Source organism: Carassius auratus, chromosome 41, assembly GCF_003368295.1.
Source record: "Carassius auratus strain Wakin chromosome 41, ASM336829v1, whole genome shotgun sequence".
NCBI lineage: Eukaryota > Metazoa > Chordata > Actinopteri > Cypriniformes > Cyprinidae > Carassius > Carassius auratus.
The window spans coordinates 15,543,495-15,568,494 of NC_039283.1; the positions used below are offsets into that span (position 1 = coordinate 15,543,495).

Genomic DNA, 25,000 nt, shown 5'->3' on the forward strand with positions numbered 1-25,000 from the left:
GCAGGAGCAGTGAGAGGAGCAGTGAGGGGAGCAGGGAGCAGTGAGAGGAGCAGTGAGAGGAGCAGGAGGCAGTGAGAGGAGCAGGAGCAGTGAGAGGAGCAGTGAGAGATTGTTTTTATTTTACCCCCCCCCCCTCCTTTTTTTATCTGGGCTTTTTGCTGTTGTTGTTTTTTTGTTCAGAATGCTCTTATGTGTTTCATGGATATTTTGTTCACTGTAAGCAATACTGTCAAACCTTTTCTGTTCTATCATACCGTGTTTCTACTGTACCTCCTGCAGTAAACAGTAAAGGAAAAATAGCTTTTTACTGGAATGCTTTTGAATGTGAACATTACTGTACATTTGGACATACAGTTCCTAACCAAGAAATTTAGTGTAAAACAATGAATTGCATGTTTTGCATGCAAATACCTGTAAAACTGAGACTGAAAAGTCAGTTTTTTTGTAATGTCAACAATATCCAGTATTTTGAAACCTGGTGTACTTTGATTGACTGCATGTACCTTTTGAGGTGAAAACAAGTGTTATTCTTTGACAGAATAATTTAATTTTGAGTCAGATTTCCAGTGTTTTGGTAAAGTTGGTGTGTGCAGAGAAAGATGTGTTCTATTTTGAAATGAAGATTTAGTATAAATTTAACAAAATGTGTTTTTGAGAAAAAATTATCCATTTGGCCAATTGTGTTTTGTAGGTGTTAGTCTGTGTTAAGAGTTTAGAAAAAGTATCTGAAGTATGGTTAAGCGCTTGTTAGCGATTGAAAAAAACTGTAATGTAGACAATGTATTAAAGGATTAATAAAATAGTTACAGTATTTGGTTTTGTGGTTATCATGATCTAAATGCATGATACTGGATGACCAATGGTTAATTTTAATAAAACTCAAACAGTCAGAATATTACATTTTACCAAATAAAATTGAGGTCGTTTTAAAAGATGTTACTGTTTTTGTTAATGAACATAAATTTTACATAGTAAATCTGCTCCTAACTGAATCTAATACTGCTGCAAATCATTGTCAAATATGCATTTTGAGACAAAATATATCTAATATTAATATTGCTGCCTGCACTGTAAACTGTGCTGAAGATCCGTGCCATCAAAGTCAGGCAACACAAACCTGTTTCAAGACTTGAAACAATATCCCCCATTAGCACATCCAGGAACTAAGAAATACATTTTCCAATAAATATATTTATTTTGTTAAGGAAAAATAACAAATGTTTGAATGTTCTACCTCAGATTTGTGAAATGTTCACCTGTTTGGCAAGTGTTTGTCATGATATGTTCTGACAATAAAGAGTAGTTTAAAACCACAATTAATGCTCTGGTTTCTACAACTTTCACTTAGGAGCAAATATCTGCCTTTAAACTTGAAAGAAATAAAGATTTGACATTTATTGTGTCGATATCGACTAATATAAAACAATTATCGTGATAACTTTTTTGCCATATCCCCCAGCCCTAGTTATTAGTTACTAAACTGCTTAGTCATTTATACTTGCCTTTATATTTGCTGATGAACTGCTCTCGAAGCCCAGGCTTGTCAGTTTTACAGGTAATGTGATGCTCAGCATCCTGCAGAGGTTTCCTACGTCTTTTATTTCCCAGCATGGCGACTTTCTTTCTTGAAATGACTGGAAAAAATAAATACAAATAAATATAAGGTGAATGAAATAAACAAGCATATTTTAAAAAATCCTGTTGATCTTACTGGAATTGTTCACCAAAAACACACATAATTAACATACTAACCCTCATATCCAAACCGGTGTTGTGTTTTTCTGTGGAACAAATCTTTATATTATATATTTTTTTTTTTAATGGAAATGTCATTAATGCCAAAAACCATTGGTTCTTGTGTGTCTTGTAACCACAACTTGATGTCAATCTATATTTGATTTAAGAGCTAAAGTATATGGGAGATTTTTCAGTCAATAACCAGCTAGATTTATATGGACTATTTTTAATGTGCTTTTTGTCTGCTTTGGAGCTTGAAACAAAATACAAATATTATAAAGTATCAATTCATGGTCATTGTGCAAAAAATCTCAGTGAAGATAAATTATTAAAATAAAACATTCCACTAAAAAACCAATTCGGGGGCAAATAATGTAATAATGTATTACATAAAATATAATATATAAATAATGATATTAAAAATAGAATGAATTATTTCAAATTACTGTTGATATTTTACAACACTTTTTGAGAAAAACAATGATTTAGTAAACTACCACTGACTCGGTTGTCTTGATTACTTTGTAGAACCTAAAGTACTATTATATGAAAAATAACAAAAATTATATTTAATAGTCAATTTTATATATACAATTTGTTTTCATTATTGCAACAAATCATCAAATGAGACAGGCTTAGAAGCAAACTCAAATACAATCGAGAAGTAAATAAAACCCTATTACAAAAATAATTAAACCACTAAAATAAACATACATCGTACTATATTTCATATTACACAATGTATTTAGTTATCATGCATTTTCAGGACGTCTTAATCTCACCTTTCCTCCTGGTGGGTTGTTTGTCGTCTGTTTCGCGCGTTCCATCGTCACGTGTCTGCATTTCCCGGGAAAACACCACCGTCGCTGACTTGCAAATGACGTAGTTACGTATTTGGATTTCACGTTGAAATTGTGACTACATTTATTTGGCCTAATAGAAAATTATCTGGTGGCAATGATATTTGTTTTAACCACAGTACTGTTTCTTCAAACTTAAAAAAAAAATGTGATGAAGTTAGTCTTTCTAGTGGACAGAGCACATGATCACTTTTTAACCGAGCACCCACCTCAAACTAGGAACCAGTGCGCATGTCCGTACAAGCACTGGTTTAAAAGAGCAAAAAGTACCCGATGTGCACTTATTTTTATAAAATAACACCACATCATAAAGTTTTTAAGAGAATTACAAATAAGAATATTCAAAACGTGCAGGTCTGCTGTAAACTAGAGCTCACAAGACTTTTGTAGTTCATTCATTCATCTCATCTGCAGCGAGTCAGTCAGAGACAGTGCTGTGGGGAAGGGCGCGCGCGCGATCAGAGAGTGCTGTGGGGGAAGGGCGGCTGATCACAGTATGAGCAGCAGAAGCAGATCTCAGCTAGGGCTAGGGCTATAAAATCAAAGTAAGAACTAATAAATCTGTAAAACAAACATTTAAACGTGCCAGCTTAATTCATGATTCTTTAAACACTTTTGTTCTTTTGTATGACTATAACCTTTTCTCTCTCTCTCTCTCTCTATATATATATATATAAGAGAGAGAGGAGAGAGAGAGAGAGAGATACATAGATATATAATTTCTTGAATCATTCTTAAGATTTTCAAACCAGTAAGTGCACTGGTTTGTAAAAAAAATGTACCCAACGTGTACTTAATTTTCTGAAATAACACCACATCATAAAGCTTTTAAGAGGATTACAAATATGAATATTCAAAACGTGCAGGTCTGCTGTAAACAAGAGCTCACAACTGTCTAAATGAGCAACCTAGATCTCTTGAACAGACATCTTATTTTCTATTATAGTTTTTTTTCAGTCGCTAACAAGTATTTGTCCAAGCAGTTGTCATATTTTCAAAACTCTAAACACAATTAGCACAGCATCTGTCTATTGTGGCCATACCATTCACACATTTCATGTCGTTTTCACACAATATGGAGTCATTGAACACATTTCCACAATGCTTACATTTTCTGAACAGACAAGCTATACCTCCCAACAAAATTATGGATCGTTTTTGTAGCATTTACAAATGTTAACACACAACATCCCACAATAGCAAAAACAAAGTTCCAAACCTTAGATACAGTATAAAAACCTCTGCTTCTGCAATGATATCAGTTCAAAAACAATATATCTTAGCTGATTTATGTTGTGTAAATTGGGCCAACCACAGCTGATTCCAATCTGGCTTAGACTCAATCGCAGGGGTTATTTTTTTTTCTATTACATTGACACTTATACAATACAGTAAAAGGAGGACTTTGAAGAGTGATATTTTTGGAAACAGAAAAAGACAAACACTGTAATGTATGGACGAGGAAGAGTAAGAGCAAGGGGCCCAGGGAGAAGAGCAGGAGCAGTGAGATGGATATTCTGTTCACTGTAAGCAATACTCTCAAAGCTTTTCTGTTCTATCATACCGCGTTTCTACTGTACCTCCTGCAGTAAACAGTAAAGGAAAAATAGCTTTTTACTGGAATGCTTTTGAATGTGAACATTACTGTACATTTGGACATACAGTTCCTAACCAAGAAATTTAGTGTAAAACAGTGAATTGCATGTTTTGCATGCAAATACCTGTAAAACTGAAACATAAAAGTCTATGCAGTTTTTGTAATGTCAACAATAGCCAGTATTTTGAAACCTGGTGTACTTTGATTGACTGCATGTACCTTGTGAGGTGAAAACAAGTGTTATTTTTTGACAGAATAATTTAATTTTGAGTCAGATTTCCAGTGTTTTGGTAAAGTTGGTGTGTTGACAGAAAGATGTGTTCTATTTTGAAATGAAGATTTAGTATATATTTAACAAAATGTGTTTTCGAGAAGAAAATTATCCATTTGGCCAATTGTGTTTTGTAGGTGTGAGTCTGTGTTAAGAATTTAGAAAAAGTATCTAAAGTATGGGTAAGCGCTTGTAAGCGATTGAAAAAAAACTGTAATAGCATTTATTAATCAAAACAGTCAATTGAAGTCTGCAAACCCACAGCAGGGCTGATATGCAAGCATCTCATCTGCAGTGAGTCAGTCAGAGACAGTGCTGTGGGGGAAGGGCGCGCGCGCGATCAGAGAGTGCTGTGGGGGAAGGGCGGCTGATCACAGTATGAGCAGCAGAAGCAGATCTCAGCTAGGGCTAGGGCTAGGGCTAGGGCTATAAAATCAAAGTAAGAACAAATAAATATGTTAACAAACATTTAAACGTGCCAGCTTAATTCATGATTCTTTTAAACACTTTTTGTTCTTTTGTATGACTATAACTGCTCTCTCTCTCTCTCTCTCTCTCTCTCTCTCTCTCTCTCTCTCTCTATATATATATATATATCATTTCTTGAATAATTCTTAAGATTTGCAAACCAGTGAGTGCATTTTTCAAAACAATTGGTACAAACCCAGACAAAAACAAAGCCTGTAACTTGCTCAATATCCTTAATACAATATCAATGAACATCAGTGCCATCAGAATGACAAGTCCTTGTGTCATTGTTTACAAACATGATAGTCAAAATGCTTTGTCATTTTGTCAATATAACAGTGAACTATCATTCAAAAAGTGAAACTTGTATATTATATTCATTCATTACACACAGACTGATATATTTCAAATATGTTTCTTTTAATTTTGATGATTATAACTGACAACTACGTAAAATCCCAAATTCAGTATCTCAGAAAATTTGAATATTACTTAAGACCAATACAAAGAAAGGATTTTTAGAAATGCTGGCCAACTGAAAGGTATGAGCATGAAAAGTATGAGCATGTACAGCACTCAATACTTAGTTGTGTCTCTTTTGTCTGAATGACTGCAGCAATGCGGCGTGGCATGGAGTGGATCAGTCTGTGGCACTGCTCAGGTGTTATGAGAGACCAGGTGTCTCTGATAGTGGCCTTCAGCTCTTCTGCATTCCTGGGTCTGACATGTCACATCTTCCTCTTCACAATACCCCATAGAAGACAAGTTTGCTGGCCAATTAAGAACAGGGATACAATGGCCCTTAAATCAGGTACTGCTTTGGCAGTGTGTGCTGGTGCCACATCCTGTTGGAAAATGAAATCTGCATCTCCATAAAGTTGATCAGCAGCAGGAAGCATGAAGTGCTCTAAAACTTCCTGGTATACGGCTGCGTTGACCTTGGACCTCAGAAAACACAGTGGACCAACACCAGCAGATGACATGGCCCCACAAACCATCACTGACTGTGGAAACTTTACACTGGACTTCAAGCAACGTGGATTGTGTGCCTCTCCATTCTTCCTCCAGACTCTGGGACCTTGGTTTCCAAAGGAAATGCAAAAGTTACTTTCATTAGAGAACATAACTTTGGACCACTCAGCAGCAGTCCAGTCCTTTTTGTCTTTAGCCCAGGTGAGACGCTTCTGACGCTGTGTCTTGTTCAAGAGTTGCTTGACACCAGGAATGCGAAGCTGAAACCCATGTCTTGCATATGTCTGTGCGTGGTGGTTCTTGAAGCACTGACTCCAGCTGCAGTCCACTCTTTGTGAATCTCCCCCACAGTTTTGAATGGGTTTTGTTTCACTATCCTCTCCAAGATGTGGTTATCCCTATAGAGCTGGTAAGTCCCGCCCCCTCCGTAAAACCCCGCTGGACCTCAAAGTTGAAAAACTGTCAATGCAAATGGGATTAATTTCATTAATGGGAGAAAATTATTATTTTCTGGTCCCGTTTGAATTGTGACATGAATGTGAACATATGTTGTCTGTGAATTTTTTATATAATCTTTCATGTGAAGAATGTTACAATTTAGCAGGTAGAAGTTTGATAGGGGTAGACTTTTTGTGACAGCACTTTGTGGACTACAACTCTTTGCTGCTTTCGACATGTTTGAAACGTCAACAACACTAGCACATGGCTCTAGCTCACGGATCCCGCTAAACATGGCTGTGTCTTTGGTGCACTTCACCACCTTCTTTCAGGGAGAGGACAAAATCTTTGAGGCTGGCGAAAACCACAGGTAAGTCAACTTTATGGGGTGACGTCACATAGGCGACATGTAGTCTTTCTCGTTATGTCTTTTCCACAACTGCTAGCCGATAAATCATACTATATACTGTCACTGTTCACATTCATGGCACAATTCAAACGGGACCAGAAAATAATTATTTTCTCCCATTCACTTGCATTGACGGTTTTTTCAACTTTAAGGTCCAGCTGGGTTTTACGGAAGGGGCGGGACTTACCAGCTCTATTGCTTGTACACTTTTTTTCTACCACATCTTTTCCTTCCCTTCGCCTCTCTATTAATGTGCTTGGACACAGAGCTCTGTGAACAGCCAGCCTCTTTAGCAATGACCTTTTGTGTCTTGCCCTCCTTGTGCAAGGTGTGGTCATCTTTTGGACAACTGTCAAGTCAGCAGTCTTCCCCATGATTGTGTAGCCTACAGAACTACTGAGAGACCATTTAAAGGCCTTTGCAGGTGTTTTGAGTTAATTAACTGATTAGAGTGTGGCACCAGGTGTCTTCAATATTGAACCTTTTCACAAAATTCTAATTTGGGATTTTCCTTAGTTGTCAGTTATAATCATCAAAATTAAAAGAAATAAACATTTGAAATATATCAGTCTGTGTGTAATGAATGAATATAATATAGAAGTTTCACTTTTTGAATGGAATTAGTGAAATAAATCAACTTTTTGATGATATTCTAATCATATGACCAGCACCTGTATACTTTGTATAAGTGTTTTTTACATTATGCCTCTGGGATAGGCAACTTCGGTCCTGGAGGGCCACTGTCCTGCAGAGTTGAGCTCCATCCCTAATTAAACACACATGAACAAGGCAATCAATGTTTTCAGGATTACTAGATATATACAGGCAGGTGAGTTTTTATCTGGGCTGGAGCTAAACTCTGCAGGACAGTGGCCCTCCAGGACCGGAGTTGCCAATGTAAAATGCAAGTAGACTGCTGTAATATATAATGTAAATATGCTGTATTGCACGACTACAGTATAGTGAACACTGTGTGATTGCACACCTGTTCAAGGACTATGCATTAATTGTGACAGGAGAGAAACGGTAGAGCATATATTAATAGAATGTGAAGCATACAGAACAGAACGAATCATACTGTTAGAACAAGTTAAAGAATTAGGTTACACACATTTATCAGTAGAGGGTTTATTTTCCTTTTCTGCATCAAAATCATCAGCATGGCCAGCATGAGATACCTTAAAGAAACAGACTTATTTAATCGAATTTAAGAATAACCAAGAATATATATATATATATATATATATATATATATATATATATATATATATATATATATATATATATATATATATATATAATATATATAATTATTATTATTATATATTTTTTTTCAATACATATTAGTAGAAATCCGCATTGAAGCTCCACACCCCAAACAGTTGGTGGCGGTAATGCACCAAATTGGTATGCCAACCGCCAATAAAAGAAGAAGAAGCACACCTGTTCAAATGTTTTAATGACTGAGGACACACACGGTTGTTCTCCCAACATTCAGCTCACCTTTTGACCCGCTTCGGCCATAAGGTCATGATATTGAGAACATGATAGTGGCCCTTATTTCTTCAGAATCTTGTCCTCTTCTACCTCTTCCTCTGTTTTACCTCTGTATTCTTCCACCACACATACTTACTTCTTCTTCCATGCTGTTCACCCTGTTTGTACCTTGTTGTTCTTAAATTACCAGAGTGTGTAACACTGTGTTGTGTTGTGCTCTGTCTGTATGCTTCTCAGATGAAGCTTAATGAGATGCACTCTGAGCTATTTTAGGGAACTGGTGGATTATTGGATGATCGAATGCTTTACATTCCCCTTCATTAGTGAAAATCAGAATTCACCTCTGCAATTCAACAATTCAGGACAAAAATGTCTAATAGAAGTGTATAGAAAATTTGCTTGACAGTTTATGACAACTACTATTCTGCATTTAATGACTTAATGAATTAATACCTAGATGTTTTGGGGAGTAAGACTTGGGAGTATTCAGCAGAGAACCATACATTTTGATCAACATGGCATAAGCAATTGATAATGTAAGAAACAGATAAAACGTGTACATAATCAGTTGCATTTGTAATTTGTTCAAATGATGAGCAATTGCTTTTATGAGGTGCACAAGTAAGTAGATAACGTGGAGGTTGAATAAGAATTTTAGTCGTGATCTGAGAAATGCCCCAAAGCGACTAAGAAAAACTTCAAATATAATTAATAGAATATAAAATAAAAAGATGTTTGCTGTACCTTCTTTCCTCTATATAAAAATATAATATAATATAAAGTAATATAATGCAATGTAATGTCATATAATATAATTATATAATAAATGAAGGAATATAATGTAATGTAATATAATTAATATAATATATATAGTAATATAAAATAATATAATATTATATAACATAAAGAGAATGTTTGCTTGTTTGCTGTAAGTGAATGTGTTGCTCTGGTTACAGACGCGCGTGCTCTGGGTGGGGGAGGGGCCTGGCTGCGCTGTCAGGGAAATGGCAGGACGCAAAGTTGGAGAAAACACTTAAAACAAATAACATCACTTATAAAAGCTAGCGAATCTGCCTGTTTTCACATATTTTAATTGCTTGTATATTTTTATTGAATAAACTCAGATGTATATCACCACACCCACAATAACAGATTTGAACAGTTGCCCCTCCGCTTTTGGAAGGAAATATGTTACTTTTCAAATTCACATGATGTAATGTGTCTGTCCCTTCCCGCGTCAAACTCGTTCCTACAGCATTAATATCCGATGTAAGTGCTGTAGTCATGGTGACGCGGGGCAGCGCGATCTTTACACACGCACACGGAGCAGACTCTGATGCGAGAGAAAAACGCGAGGATTAAAAGTTGTAAAACATGCTAATATGAATCGCGAGAGCTCCTGCTGCTCAATGCATATTGGTCTAATCTTATTTAATACTAATTATTGGGAATTTATCTGTAATTTAATGTGGATTATCTGTCAATTCATTCACAATCAACATGTTTTTTGCCTCCGCCATCTTTATTGATGACGTATTGGCCTCTGATTGGTCAGATCACCAAGTCCCGCTCCCATAGCGGCTTCCTGCGCTCTGATTGGCCAGAATCCCCAAAGTGTGTATCTTTTCCGGAAGTGCAGTACTCCTAGAGGGCGCTGTGTTATACACACTTTAGTGGGGGGGCATACACACTTCAGGTACACAAATCACTTAAAAGTGATTTTTTGGGACAAGTGAGATTTTAAGCCTGGAAACCATTTTAGAGCATGCTGAATGCCACTGTATAGTCAAACAAATGAGGACATACAAAATGTCCTCAATTTTTTGGGTGGTCCTCAGTTTACTGGTGTGTATTCTGGTGAATGTACCCAAAAGTGATATAAGTAAGTGCACACACACACACACACACACACACACACACACACACACACACACACACACACACACACACACACATATATATATATATATAAATAAATACATGAAAACAGTCCTGGAGCAATCTAGAAAAAATAATGGCTTGAAAGTCACAGGTCTCATAAGTTTATATTTCAAATTTGAAGAAGATACCATGAAAAATGAGATTCCTGCAACCATTTTTCTGATACTATGTCTAGTCCCCCCACCCCCCAAATATAAAATATTTACCACAGGAGAGTTGAAGGAAAAAGTGTGGAGGAAAAGTTGCACAACCAACCGAGAGAACTGCAGCCTTATGAGGATTGTCAAGCAAAATCGATGCAAGAATTTGAGGGAACTTCACACAGAATGGACTGAGGCTGGGATCAAGGCATCAAGAGTCACAACACACAGACATGTCAAGGAATTTGCTGAATCACAGACAACGTTAGAGTTGTCTTACCTGTGCTAAGGAGAAGAAGAACTGGACTGTTGCCCATTGATTGAAGTTTTGTATTTAATTTGGAAACCAAAGTCCCAGAGTCTGGAGGAAGGGTGGAGAACCTCATAGCCCAAGTTGCTTGAAGTCCAATGTTAAAGGGTTAGTTCACCCAAAAATTAAAATGATGTCATTAATGACTCGTTCCAAACCCGTAAGACCTCCCTTCATCTTTGGGAACACAGTTTAAGATATTTTTGATTTAGTCCGAGAGCTTTCTGTCCCTCCATTGAAAATGTATGTACGGTATACTGTCCATGTCCAGAAAGGTAATAAAAACATTTTCAAAGTAGACCATGTGACATCAGAGGGTCAGTTAGAATTTGTTGAAGCATCAAAAATACATTTTGGTCCAAAAATATAAAGAAAAATTCAGCATTATTCAGCATTGTCTTCTCTTCCGGGTCTGTTGTGAGCGCATACACTACATTGCAGTGTAGTGATGTCCGGTTGGCAAATGAATAATTCGGTTTAACCAGTTCTTCTTAGTGAACCGGTTGAACCAGTTCACCAAATCGAACTAAATTGTTTGAAACGGTTCGTGTCTCTAATAAGCATTAATCAACAAATTACTTAAGCTGTTAACTTTTTTTTATGTGGCAAAATAAACCAATAACCCGCAGTAATTCATTTACTCAATCAGTACACTGACTGAACTGCTGTGAAGAGAGAACTGCAGATGAATACAGAGCAGAGCCAGATAACGAACGAAAGATTGACTCGTTCTCGAGTCAAGAACCAGTTGAATCGGTTTTCGGATCACCAGTACACTGAACTGGTGGAGCCGATGATACTGCGCATGCGTCATTCAGCGTGAAGCAGGCTGACACACAGCGCGTCTGAACAGAACTGTTTCTTTTGGTGATTGGTTCTGAACTGATTCTGTGCTAATGTTATGAGTGTGGGTAAACCAAAGGCTTAAATGAAGGGCAATCATTGCCAATGACGTCATTATTTCGAGCGCAAAAGAACTGGTGAACTGTTTTTTTTTCAACCGGTTTATTGAATCGAACTGTCCAAAAGACCTTCCCATCACTACTGCAGGGATTTAAGTCAGCAGCGTCACTGCGGAGTCGTGAACGAGGATTGATAACAGACCTGGAAGAGAATACAATGCTAAAGTCATATTTTGTATTTTTTTTTTTGACCAAAATGTATTTTCGGTGCTTCAACAAATTCTAACTGAGCCTCTGATGTCACATGGCCTATTTTGATGATGTTTTTATTACCTTTCTGAACATGGACAGTATACACTACATACATTTTCAATGGAGGGTCAAGAAACCTCTCTGATTAAATAAAATATATATATATATAAAACTGTGTTCTGAAGCCTAAACCTTTAAGTTTCCACAGTCTATGATGATTTGGGGTGCAGTCTCATTTGCTGGTGTTGGTCCATTGTGTTTTTTGAAAACCAAAGTCACTGCACCCATTTACCAAGGAATCTTGGAGCACTTCATGCTTCTTTCTGCTGACCAGCTTTTTGAAGATGCTGATTTCATTTTCCAGCAGGATTTTGCACCAGCCCACACTGCCAAAAGTACCAAAAGTTGGCTGGGTGACCATGGTGTTGGTGTGCTTGACTGGCCAACAAACTCACCAGACCTGAACCCCATAGGAAATCTATGGGGTATTGTCAAAAGGAAAATGAGAAACAAGAGACCAAACAATGCAGATGAGCTGAAGGCCACTGTCAAAGAAACCTGGGCTTCCATACCACCTCAGCAGTGCCACAAACTGATCCCCTTCATGCCACGCTGAATTGAGGAAATAATTAAAGCAAAAGGAGGCCATACCAAGTATTGAGTACATGTACAGTAAATAAACATACTTTCCATAAGGCCAACAATACACTAAAAATGTTTTTTTTATTTTTTTATTTTTTTATTGGTCTTATGAAGTATTCTAATTTGTTGAGAATTGGTGGGTTTTTGATAAATGTGAGCCAAAATCATCACAATTAAAATAATCAAAGACTTAAACTACTTCAGTCTGTGTGCATTTAATTTATTTAATAAACAAGTTTCACAATTTGAGTTGAATTACTGAAATAAATGAACTTTCAGACAACATTATAATTTATTTAGATGCACCTGTATTATATTATGGATGCACAATAAATATTGGCTGATATTTAATGAGCATCTTGTCAGTAAAGCTGGTTCTCTAATCAGTGGTAAATCTCTACACATGCGTTATTTTTCGTGGAACAGCATTTACTACGAGTTGTTGTTCACTGACAAGCTGCACCAAACCATTATCATATTTTGCACATTTTGTGCAGCTTGTCAGTGAACCACGGCTCCTTTACTGAAAAGATTTGCATTAAATATCCAAATTTATCGTGCATTTCTATATTCTATTCTATTCTATTATATTATAAAATTATAATATGAAAGAAAGGTTAGTTTGGGGTTAGCAAAATGTTTTAATGTTTTTGAAAGAAGTCCTTTATTCTCTTCAAGCATTTTTTGTTTATCAAAAATGCAGTGAAAACAGGATATTTCAGAATTTCCATAATATTATTACAATCAAAAATAGGTATTTTCTATTTTAGCATGTTTTAAAATAGATTTCTTTACATTTATTCCTGTGATGGTAAAGCTGAATATTCAGTAGCCACTTCTCCAGTGTTCAGTGTCACAGAAATCATTCTTATATGTTGTTTTGGTGCTGTAAATACACTCCTAGTAGAAAACAGTTGTGCTGCTTCATTTTTTTTTTTTTTTTTTTTTTTTTTTTTGAAAATGTGATGCATTTTTTTCTTGTATTCTTGAATACAAATTTCAAAAGATCAGCATTTATTTGAAATAGAAATCTAAAAAATATAAATAAACTAAATCAATTTACTGTGTTTGCTGAATGTTTTTATTATTATCATTAATATTATTTTTACTATTATTATAAAAAAATAATAATAATCATATCACTGATCAAATCAATGACGACATGCAGAGCACTGAGAACTGAAAATTACCGGAGAAAATGGAACATATTGGACACAAAGGAAACGTCCCTAGGTTACGTATGTAACCCTAGTTCCTCGAGGGAATGAGACGCTGCGTCGAGCGCTTTTGGGGAATGCCTTTGGCAAGAACAACTCTGAATATCGTGTGCAATCAGTCCAATGGAAGAGCGTGGCGTCACGGGCGGGGTGACGCAGCGACCAGGAAGCTATAAAGGCACCTGCCACACAGCTGACTTCAGCTTTGAGTAGGGAAGCAAGCGCAGGCAGGGGTGCCGGGAGTATGGCTCTGCGACGCAGCGTCTCGTTCCCTCGAGGAACTAGGGTTACATACGTAACCTAGGGACGTTCCTACACATGGTGACCTCTCAGGTCTGAAGAGTCAATGCTCGATGCACAGCTAGCATCTTTAGACAACTGGTATGCCATGTCAGATGGCGACCGCTCCACAGACCGCGGACAGGGTGGCCACTCATGACCCCACCCCAACCGGTGAGGGACGTGTCTGTCGCTAGCGTTACACGGCGACCAAGAGCTCCCAACACCGGGCCCTGATTCAAGAACCAAGGTTTCTTCCATATGTCTAAGGCACGAAGGCATCGCCGCGTGACCTGAATAGTTCGGAAAGGATTTCCCCTCGGGGAAAACCCCTTGGTCTTGAGCCACCACTGAAGGGGCCTCATGTGCAGGAGACCAAAAGGTATCACGTTGGACGCAGCTGCCATGAGCCCTAACAGTGACTGGCCTTCTTTGACTCTCTTGACTGATGTGAGGGTCGACTCGATCCGAGCAGGAGACATACGTGCCTGCATCGTGGTCGAATCCCATACTACGCCTAGATAGGTGGTTCTCTGAACTGGAGAAAGTACACTCTTCTTGGCATTCAGTCTCAAACCCAGCTCCCCCATATGGGCGAGAACGACACCTCGATGTCGAACCGCCATCTGCTCTGATTGAGCTAGAATCAACCAATCGTCGATATAATTTAGAATGCGGATGCCGTGCATACGGAGGGATACCAGAGCCGCATCTACACATTACGTGAACGTGCGGGGTGAGAGTGCAAGGCCAAAGGGAAGTACTCGATATTGGTAGGCTTTGCCCCCGAAAGCGAACCTCAGAGATTTCCTGTGTTGTGGAAGGATGGATATGTGGAAGTATGCGTCTTTGAGATCTATTGTGACAATCCAGTCCTCGGATCTGATTTGAGCTACATCCTGTTTGACAGTGAGCATTTTGAACTTCAGTGACATAACTGAGAGGTTTAGATGACGTAAGTCTAAGATCGGACGCAACCCCCCATCCTTCTTTGGAACTATGAAATACCGGTTGTAAAACCCGGATTCCCTGTCTAGAGGAGGGACCACCTCGATGGCCGCCTTCCTTATTAGGGTATTCACTTCTTGTTCCATCACCAGAGCCTGCTGGGGGCCGACTACTGTCGGTGTAACCCCATTGAATGTCGGCGGTGGATGGCCGAACTGAATGCGATAGCCTCTTTCTACCGTGTGCAGGACCCATTGAGATACATTTGGCAGTAGTTTTCACGCTGCTAACTGATGTACTAAGGGAATCAGTCCCTCGAGACTGACCTCTGGTGTAAGAGGCCCCCGAAGGGGCGGCGAGCGTCTCAGCTCCGCTACGCTCACGGGCGGAAATAACTGAGAGCAGTGCTCGCTGGAAGTGGCTGCACCCTGAAACTCTGGCAGGGTTGGCAGACCCACCTCCCGAGGGCACTGAGGTGAGACAGGCACCGTATAATGAGGTGGACACCGCTCTACCCCAGTAGGGGCCGCCCTCTGTAGTTGTGACTGAAATGCGTCATGACTTCTTGGCCGTGGACCTCCCAGCCTGACATCAGATTGGGATTAGGCTGAGAAGTCGTCGGCCCAGAGCTTTGCTCTGTCTGTACATGGAGGGGCTGCTCCCGCCCAGCAGTCCCTCCAGTACATCTAACTTCACATGTTCAATAACTGTCATTATATTCCTCAGAATTTAATGCAGTCAAACAATCAGACAAGTAAACACGGTCTGGATTGTGCTACAATACACATTGAAGTGATATATTAACTTCTCAGTTATTAAATTTCTCAGAATTTAATGAAATCAAAACAATCAGACAAGTGAACATGGTCTAGATTGTGACAAAGTACACATTGAAGTGATAGAACTAACTCCTCCTTTTTTAAATGGAGTTTAAACAACCAGACAAGCGGTCGGGTATGGAAAATTCACATCAAAACTGAAAATGATGTAATACACGCGTTGCCTCGACAGCGCGCGAATAATTAGTCACACAAACAATATTAATCCCCTCGGAGACTTAAATAGCTGCTTGTATAATGTTAGGCATAACACTGTTTATTGTATATGCTTATGCAACTTTATGTTTGTGCAACTAAAAGCTCGCCGACGCCCTCCGTATCAATCTCCTCTGAGAAAGAAAGGCGGAGCGTCAAGCCCGATGCTCGGGGGGGGAGAACCGAAGCTCGGGCTTCCGAACCCCCGGAATCAGGCAGATCTGATGGGTAAGGTAGGAGATAAGGACGTGCCCGTCTCCATTCCCTCCAACAGATCGATCTGCGAACCCAACGAATGCCGGCGCCGTTCCGCCTCGGCCTTCCGCCCCCGGTATCGCGAGGAACGCTGGCGAAGGCTCCCTCCTCGAAGAGAGCCCTCCGGGATCGAAGCGTACACAACGGCCCTCGAGAGCCGACTCAGATCCCAGGCAAACCACGCATAGACTGTTTGTATCCCCACTCGTGATGTACGTGGGCAGGGAGGAACAAACAATCCATATCGCAATCTGGAATCGCCCTCCAATTGTCGTGTCTTTGCTTTGCTCTTAGGCATTATGTTGTTTATTGGGACAGACAACAATAAATAAGACTCACAAGACAGACTTTAGACATTCACACACAGAGCGCTTGCTGAAAGACGCGAAGCTGAAGTCAGCTGTGTGGCAGCTGCCTTTATAGCTTCCTGGTCGCTGCGTCACCCCGCCCGTGACGCCACGCTCTTCCATTGGACTGATTGCACACGATATTCAAAGTTGTTCTTGCCAAAGGCGTTCCCCAAAAGCACTCGACGCAGCGTCTCGTTCCCGAAGAGGAACATTACATTCATCGAGCACATGCTAAAATCTAAAAATGCAATAAAATGATAGCCTCTAGGCTTGAGTTATTTAGAGTGAATCACTGTTGACCATAAAATCTTCTTTTACAAACAAAAGCATTGAACCTAGGGAAACCATAAAAGTACCAAACCACTACCAATCTCTTTATGTCGTTGCACATCTTCCTGTTTCTGTATTTATTAGCACTGAGAGACGCAGAAAGCTCCAGCTCTGTTGGGAGATATATTTGGCTGGATGGCTTTCATTTGGAAAAACAATAAAACAACCTTTGCTCTCCATAAACGAATCAATACTTTAACTGCATGCTTCCCTTCGGCTTCATACGTTAAACAACAAACATTTAAGTCCCTTTGTGTACAGAAGCTGCCTGTCCTGCAGGATGTAAACACGGAATTGACATGGGATCGGCTGATGAATACTTCAGAAGCTGTATGAAATCAATACATATCAAACTCCCTACACATGCGAGGGGAGTGCATTGTGCAAGAATGACAATCCCATATAATACACCAGCAAGCTTAATGTCCCCTGAGACCTGTCCTCTGGGAATCTCCGTCTCTCCTTCTGTCTGTCTGATTCTTTCTTTGTCTCTCTCCATCCACAAGAAAACACAGTTCTGTTCCAATACAATGAAATATAGACATACACAGACACACTAAAAGCCTTAGAAAAACTATACATGGATCACCAGGCATTCTGAGCCAATGAAATGGAAATGATAATAATAATAATAATAATAATTTATTTTCCATCATACCATTTTAAACAATAACAGCTTTGTAGTGTGGACAAAACCCTCCCAGCAGAATAGAGTTTACCCGGCAGTTAGGAGTGAATCCACTTCATCTGACAGTTCATAGCTCATGGCTGCCTTTTCTAGTTTGTCATTGTTAATTCTGACAACACCCAAATTTATTTATTTATTTATTTTTGTATAGTAGAAAGGTTGACAATAAGAGGTATGCTGTGCTTCAACAGCACAGAGTTTTTAGAGGAATAGTTTTTGATAATTGAATAATTCATAATTTATGTCTTTCTGAAGATGTATGTGTTTCTTGTGTAGAACACAAAAGAAGAAGTTTAGCAGCTGCTCATTTATATGCTATGAAAGTGAATGGGGACTTTTTTTTTTTATCAATAACAAATTTAAAGGGATACTCCACCCCAAAATGAATATTTTTTTCATTAATCACTTACCCCCATGTAGTTCCAAAACCCGTAAAAAGCATTGTTGATCCTTCAGAACACAATTTAAGATATTTTGGATGACAACCGGGAGGCTTGTGACTGTCCCATACACTGCCAAATAAATTACACTGTCATCCTCCAGAAAAGTATGAAAGACATTTTCTGAATAGTCCATCTGCCATCAGTAGTTCAACATTTTGAAGCAATGATAATAGTTTTTGTAAGTGAAAAAAACTAACTACTTTGTTCAACATTTTTGTCTCCTCTGTGTCTCTCAGCATCACCATAGCGGAATTTGGAGAACATCAGCTGAACTCAAACTGTGTATGCTATTCAGTGTCAGCTGCGCCACACAGATGTGTTGTTTTCATTCAAATCAAAGCATAAATTAACGTAGAAAACGTATCCTTGTGTCACGGCTGACACAGAAGAGCGTACGCAGTTTGCATTGATGCAGAGAGACACAGCTGAGACAAATTGTTGAATAAAGTCGTTATTTTAATTTATTTTTTAAACCTTCAGAATGTTTCATTTTGTGCTCCACAGTAGAAAATCGATCATACAGTAAATGTGTGAATAAATGAGAAATTTTCATAACAAAAATGAAATTAACTGAATTAACTTTCCTTTTTGGATGAACTATCTCTTTAAAACGATTCACACACTCCACAATACAAGTACTCGCTTTGTTAATTTATGAGTATAAATGGTCTTCCTGTACTGTACAAACAATATCTTTTCCTGTGTTTAGCAGACGAGAGTTCTGAAATCGCACTGAAATCAAACAGAAGAACTGCAGCAGCAGTGCAGGAACTAACCAGACATACTCTGTGCGCACGACAGAGAAGTGAGCTGAATTATAGCGATTAGTTCTCAATGTCTTTAATGAGGTTAGAACTCACTCAGCTGGACCGGCTCGCCGTGCAGAGGGAGGGGGAGCAGTCTCCGCAGAGTCAGGCTTTTTTTTGGTGGGGAAGAACACTTACTCATTCCTCTAATCTAGTCTGAGAGACATAAGCTTGATATCTGGCACACACTACATCAGCCATTCAGAGTCCAAAGAAGAGTGCATTCACTCTTTTTTTTTTTTCTTTGTTCAAAATTGTGAACAAATCCCACAGTTTCACTCCATATTTGACCCAGACCTATAATGGCTTTAGGGCTACATAGATGTGCTGTTCCCTATGGAGAATCCAAATCAATACTTTTACAACATCCATTCCTGGTGGAAGACCAAAAATTATGAAACTGTAACCAACTAAACATGGGGTTCAACATGCCATCCATGATGCCGAGACACCAGGTGATAAGAACTTAGTACCAGCAGGTTAGAATAAAGTGGGGACGTCAGCTAAAAAAAAAAAAAAAAAAAAAAAAAAAAACTATCACATCATTAACCTTTTAGCACAAAACCAGCACACACAACAACATTTAAAGTGTTAAACTAGAAAGAATGATAATTTTCAAGATGATGATCAAATTATTATTTTCTATGATATAAGTTGATTTAGTATTTTTGTATACTATTATAATTTTTATTAATGTTTTGAATTAGATTTTTATATCTTCAGTTATCATTTTAATTTTAGTCAAGGTTTTTATTTTATTAATTCTTTTTTTGGATTTAGCGATAACATTTCTGAAATACCTTTTTTTTTCCAGTTTCAGCCATTTTAGTACTACAGCTTGCAATTTTATTTATTTTTCATAGATTTTATTTCAGCTAACAAAATCTGAATAGTTTTAGATTCTGTTAACAATAACAGCCCCGTTTCAGATTTCTACAGTGAACAAAAAACACTTATAGTAGCCACTGATCTAACACTTACTGTATACCAAGTCATGAATTATTTGAAAAATGCAATAAGATCAGGCAGACAGAACCTTTGCCTGCAGATTCCAAAAACACCTGTCTGATTTTGCTTTCAAAGCCTGTAGATAAAACCTGACCCTATACGTGTGTCACCACTGAGTTGAAAGGTTACGTCTCACCTGTCTCTCTGCTCTGGGGGCTCTTCTGCTCCTCATCCAGCCTCAGGTGGCCCAGCAGATGCTCTAGAACCTTTTCAGGGGCGGCGGGCACGGCAGCGCACCTGTGGGAGACAGAAGAGTCACTGGAGTCTTCCTCTTCGATGGAGGACAGGGAGCGACTGCTGCACCAGCCTTCCTCTTCCTCCGTGCCCTCCTCATCAATGTATCGGAAATACGGCACGTCGAACGTGGACATGGTAGCTCGGTCAACACTGCTGGTATCAGAGGTCTCGTCTTCATCCTCGTCTTCCTCCTGTTCCACCAAAGCGGCCAGCATCAAACTGCTGTCCAGATGCGGGTCTGGGTCCGGGGGCACTGCACGCCTGCTGCCCATGTCGGCATCGGCGCCGACTTACCACATTAACCTGGAGGAATCGAGGATTCTCAGTATGACAGCCTGATTTCTTTCTCTCTGCACTCTGGAGCTTCTGGTTTAAGATCCTTCACAAGGCAAACAGATCCATAGGAAAGAGTGCACAGCAATGCAGCACATCCTCAGACGAGTGTGTGTGTGTGATTGAGTGCGAGAAAGAATGACTTCTGGGAAATGAGAGATAAAAATAAAGTGACAAAGAGGCCGGGCTGGACAGATTACATGCAAGACGGACTGACAAGAGTGAGAAATGAGAGGTGAGAGAGAGAAAGGGTGTGTGCTCTCAAGCGCCGCTCGCATGTGAGAGCGGGTGTGTGACTGCTTACCTCCCGGTCCAGGAGGAGAAGGGGGGAGCTCTCGGTGACGTCGTCCTCTGAGGCAGCAGCACCTCGTGGCTCCGCTCTCTCTCACACACACGGACTGCTGCGTCACTGGAGGGCTGCGGAGGGGGAGGGGTTACATTATCACCAAGGAGATTCCCTGTCTTCCCATCCCTGTCTGTCTCCCTCCCCTGATTTCCATCACAATACAGTTTTAAATTAAACAGCCTACATCAAACGGCGCTGTACAAGGGGTCGTTTAATTGAGATCCTACACAATGCACGAAAGCGCAAGGCGGCATTTATATTTGAATGTTTTGCTTGTTGGAAAAGATGGATTAATTCAACTAATTTAGTTATGTGATATTGCGTAATCATGAATTGCAATCAGACTATGCTGAAATGTTATGTATGATGAGCTGGTTTGTTGGATGAATATATACATAGACAGTATGTATGTGTATGTATAGCATATAATGAAAACATATTTGTACAGGGATGGTCCACTCAAAAATAAAAATCGTGTCAGTACACCCTAATGTCATTTCAAGTCTGTATGACTTTTTCTACTGTGAAAAACAATAAAACATTTTGAGGAATGTTGGTAAACAATCTTGGTACCCATTTACTTCTTTTTTTTTTTGTGAAAAAATATCTTAATTTGTGTAATTTGTATATATACAGTGAGTACGGAAAGTATTCAGACCCCCTTAAATTTTTCACTCTTTGTTATATTTTTCCTCATTAATGTACACACAGCACCCCATATTGACAGAAAAACACAGAATTGTTGACATCATTTTTGCAGATTTATTAAAATAGAAAAACTGAAATATCACATGGTCCTAAGTATTCAGACCCTTTGCTGTGACAGTCATATATTTAACTCAGGTGCTGTTCATTTCTTCTGATCATCCTTGAGATGGTTCTACACCTTCATTTGAGTCCAGCTATGTTTGATTATACTGATTGGACTTGATTAGGAAAGCCACACACCTGTCTATTTAAAACGTTACAGCTCACAGTGCATGTCAGGGCAAATGAGAATCATGAGGTCAAAGGAACTGCCTGAAGAGCTCAGAGACAGAATTGTGGCAAGGCACAGATCTGGCCAAGATTACAAAAAAACATTCTGCTACACTTAAGGATGGAGTTTATTTTTACAGAGCATCAACGGAGTTGTGCAAATGTTTGTGTTCGTTCCCTGCATTTCGAAGATGCTTGTTTTACAAACAAGGCCCAGTTTGAAGCCGGATTTGCATATCGTTTATTTCTTAAGGATAATGCAGTCCCAACAAAAAAGGGTCACGATCGTGTGTTGGAACCGCAGGCGGTGAGTAAAACCGCTTCAAATATCTCTGTGTTGTTAACTTGTGTAAGTGCGTAAGCACATCAATTAAACAACATTAGATGTTGTCATCAAACTGCACTTTCCACATGTACACCTTAAAAAAAAGGTGGAACTTAGTCATTTTCCAAAACCGCTAAGCAAATATATACAGTTTCATTACATACCACATAGAGACGTCGTTGCTGATGCTGCTATTGTTAAATTTCAGCCCTTTGGATCTGATTCTGGATCATAAATATACGCTGAATCTGACTGTTAGCCATGGTTTGTTTTGGATTATGTTTTTTTTCCTCACAGTAATGTCACAGCTTCCAGACATTGACAACGCAAAAGCTTATTCGCGCTCGTGATTCTTTAGCTCTGCCCACACTTCACGCCTCCAGCCGGTCGTGTTTTTCCGAGAAAAAATGGTACAGACTATCTTTCTCTTATAAATATAATAAAACTAAAGACTTTTTTGACTTATGAAGGATGCAGTACTACTCTATAGGTACTCAAGATTAACAGGATATTGAGTGAAAATGAGCATTTCACCCCCCACCCCCCCTTTAAATGGAAGACGTTTAGGATGACCAGAACCCTTCCTAGAGGCCAAACTGAGCTATCGGGGGAGAAGAGCCTTGGTGAGAGAGGCAATAACCCAAAGATCACTGTGGCTGAGCTCCAGAGATGCAGTTGGGAGATGGGAGAAAGTTGTAGAAAGTCAACCATCACTGCGGCCCTCCACTAGTCGGGGCTTTATGGCAGAGTTGTCCGACGGAAACCTCTCCTCAGTGCAAGACACATGAAAGCCCCCATGGAGTTTGCTAAAAAAAAAAAAAAAAAAACATTTCTCTGGTCTGATGAGACCAAGATAGAACCCAGTTGAGCATCTCTGGAGAGACCTGAACATTGCTGTCCACCAATGTTTACCATCCAACCTGACAGAACTGGAGAGGATCAGCAAGGAGGAATGGCAGAGGATCCCCCAAAAAATTTGTTGAATCTTTCCTAAAAAGGGTGATCTACTAAATACTGAGCAAAGGGTCTGAATACTTAGGAACATGTTATATTTCAGTTTTTCTTTTTTAATAAATCTGCAAAAATGTAAAAAATTCTGTGTTTTTTCTGACAATATGGGGTGCTGTGTGTACATTAATGAAAAAAAACAGAAGAACTTAAATTATTTTAGCAAATGGTTGCAGTATAACAAAGAGTGAAAAATTGAAGGGGGGTCTGAATATTTTCCGTACCCACTGTGCATATGCATATGCATATATATATACATACATACATACATACATACATACATACACACACACACATATTTTGTGTTAGTGTGTATATGTAATAAGGATTCTGGGAGCCAAAATTTCCCTGTTATTGTCCTGTAAAAGCCCTGCCATTTTGTCCTGTGTGTGTTATCAATCTTACACCGCTCTCTGAACATGCCGAAACACACACACACACACAGAGAACAAAGCACTCAATCCATCCCATCTCCAACCAACATGTACAAAAACAATTCTCTACATCAGACATACCCATTGCTGTATATAATTCTATGTACAAAACACCAATTTCTTAAACAATCAGGGGCTCAAACATTGACTTTACTAGTGCAAACCAAACCAGTCATGGAATACCCCAATATACAGTACTGTTTGAGATAGAAAGAAAGTGGTGTTTGCATCTAACTTTGATCATATATCAATACGTAAAATCTGCTCTGGACACTGAACTCCAATAAAGGGTCTGTTTGTTGTTGTTTAGCCAGCATGTGAAAAATGCTGGCTAAACAGTGTGTAAATATGTATGTGAACATCTCACGCCTTCTATAATGCTTCTGCCAACAAAATACCGACCGGAAACTCACCGTCACTATTCAAAATACAACCTCATTACAATGATACACTAAGAGTAGTGCATTTCAAGTTAGCAGTAATCAGAGCTGGGTATTAATTGATTAGATGTAATCAGATTATAAACATTAAGCACTTGTAATTAGATTAAATTACATTTTAAAATACTCATAATCAGACTACAGTTAAATTTTTATTGATAACATGATTACATATTCACACAGTGATCAGTCATTAGTCTGGTGGCTACACAGCATTTGACAACTGGATTTACAAAAATAATTTTAGGTTTGAGAAGCGTTACTGATGAAAACATACATTTTTATTTGAATTATAACTCAGCAGGTTATTTAAGCATATATTACTACATAACCATATTATAACCATATATTATAAATCTTTGGAAGGCTTCTGTCTAAATCACATTAAAATGCACAAATTTACCTTACTTTTTATTTACATGTAATACAGGCATTTACAAACGTTTTGTCATCTGAACCGCTTTCACTTACTACAGTATATATTTATTTGAAGTATCGATCGGATTTTAAAATGAATATTTCAATAATTAACACTTGCACGGTCACAGTTCCCTGACGTTGGATAATGGTCACATGACATGCACAAATAAATCAAATATTTAAAATATTTTTAGCATTTCATTTTGATTGATGTTATTTCAATTTTACATTTATATAATTTCATTAATCATTACCTTTTCATTAAACTCACGAAACCCTTGCAGTTCCTTAACAAACCCCAGTTTAGGAAGCCTCAATGCAATGTAACGTTTAATTAACTATGTATTGTAAATTACAACGAATGGAATGTTTATAACAATATTGGACACGATCATCGTATTTAGTTCAATGTAATAAACGAACTAGGTCAAAAGTAATCAAAAAGTAATCAAAAAGTAGTCTGAATAAATTACATAAAATGTGTAATGTAATGGATTAAGTTACTAATTACAATTTTTATCATGTAATTTGGAATCACAATTTTCAATTAATCTACCTAGTTCTGGCAGTAATTAATGAATAGGTCATTCAGGGTTTGTTTGTGTGTGTGTGTGTGTGTGTGTTAATGAGCTGATTTTTTTTGCTGTCTCACTATCCCTGGACCACAGCAAACAGCACATCAGTC

At 38.6% G+C, this 25,000-nt stretch overlaps 1 protein-coding gene across 1 annotated transcript in view; it reads right to left on the reverse strand.

Annotated features, from left to right (window-relative positions):
* LOC113060191 (rap guanine nucleotide exchange factor 5-like) overlaps window positions 1-25,000 on the reverse strand; it is a 469,578-nt gene that overhangs the window by 441,839 nt on the left and 2,739 nt on the right. Inside the window, exons 2-3 of the mRNA XM_026229087.1 lie at window positions 20,669-20,781; window positions 19,931-20,031 (exon numbers count right to left, since the gene is read on the reverse strand). Coding sequence (XP_026084872.1) covers window positions 19,931-20,031; window positions 20,669-20,781 — 214 coding nt within the window. The remainder of the gene's footprint in view (window positions 1-19,930; window positions 20,032-20,668; window positions 20,782-25,000) is intronic.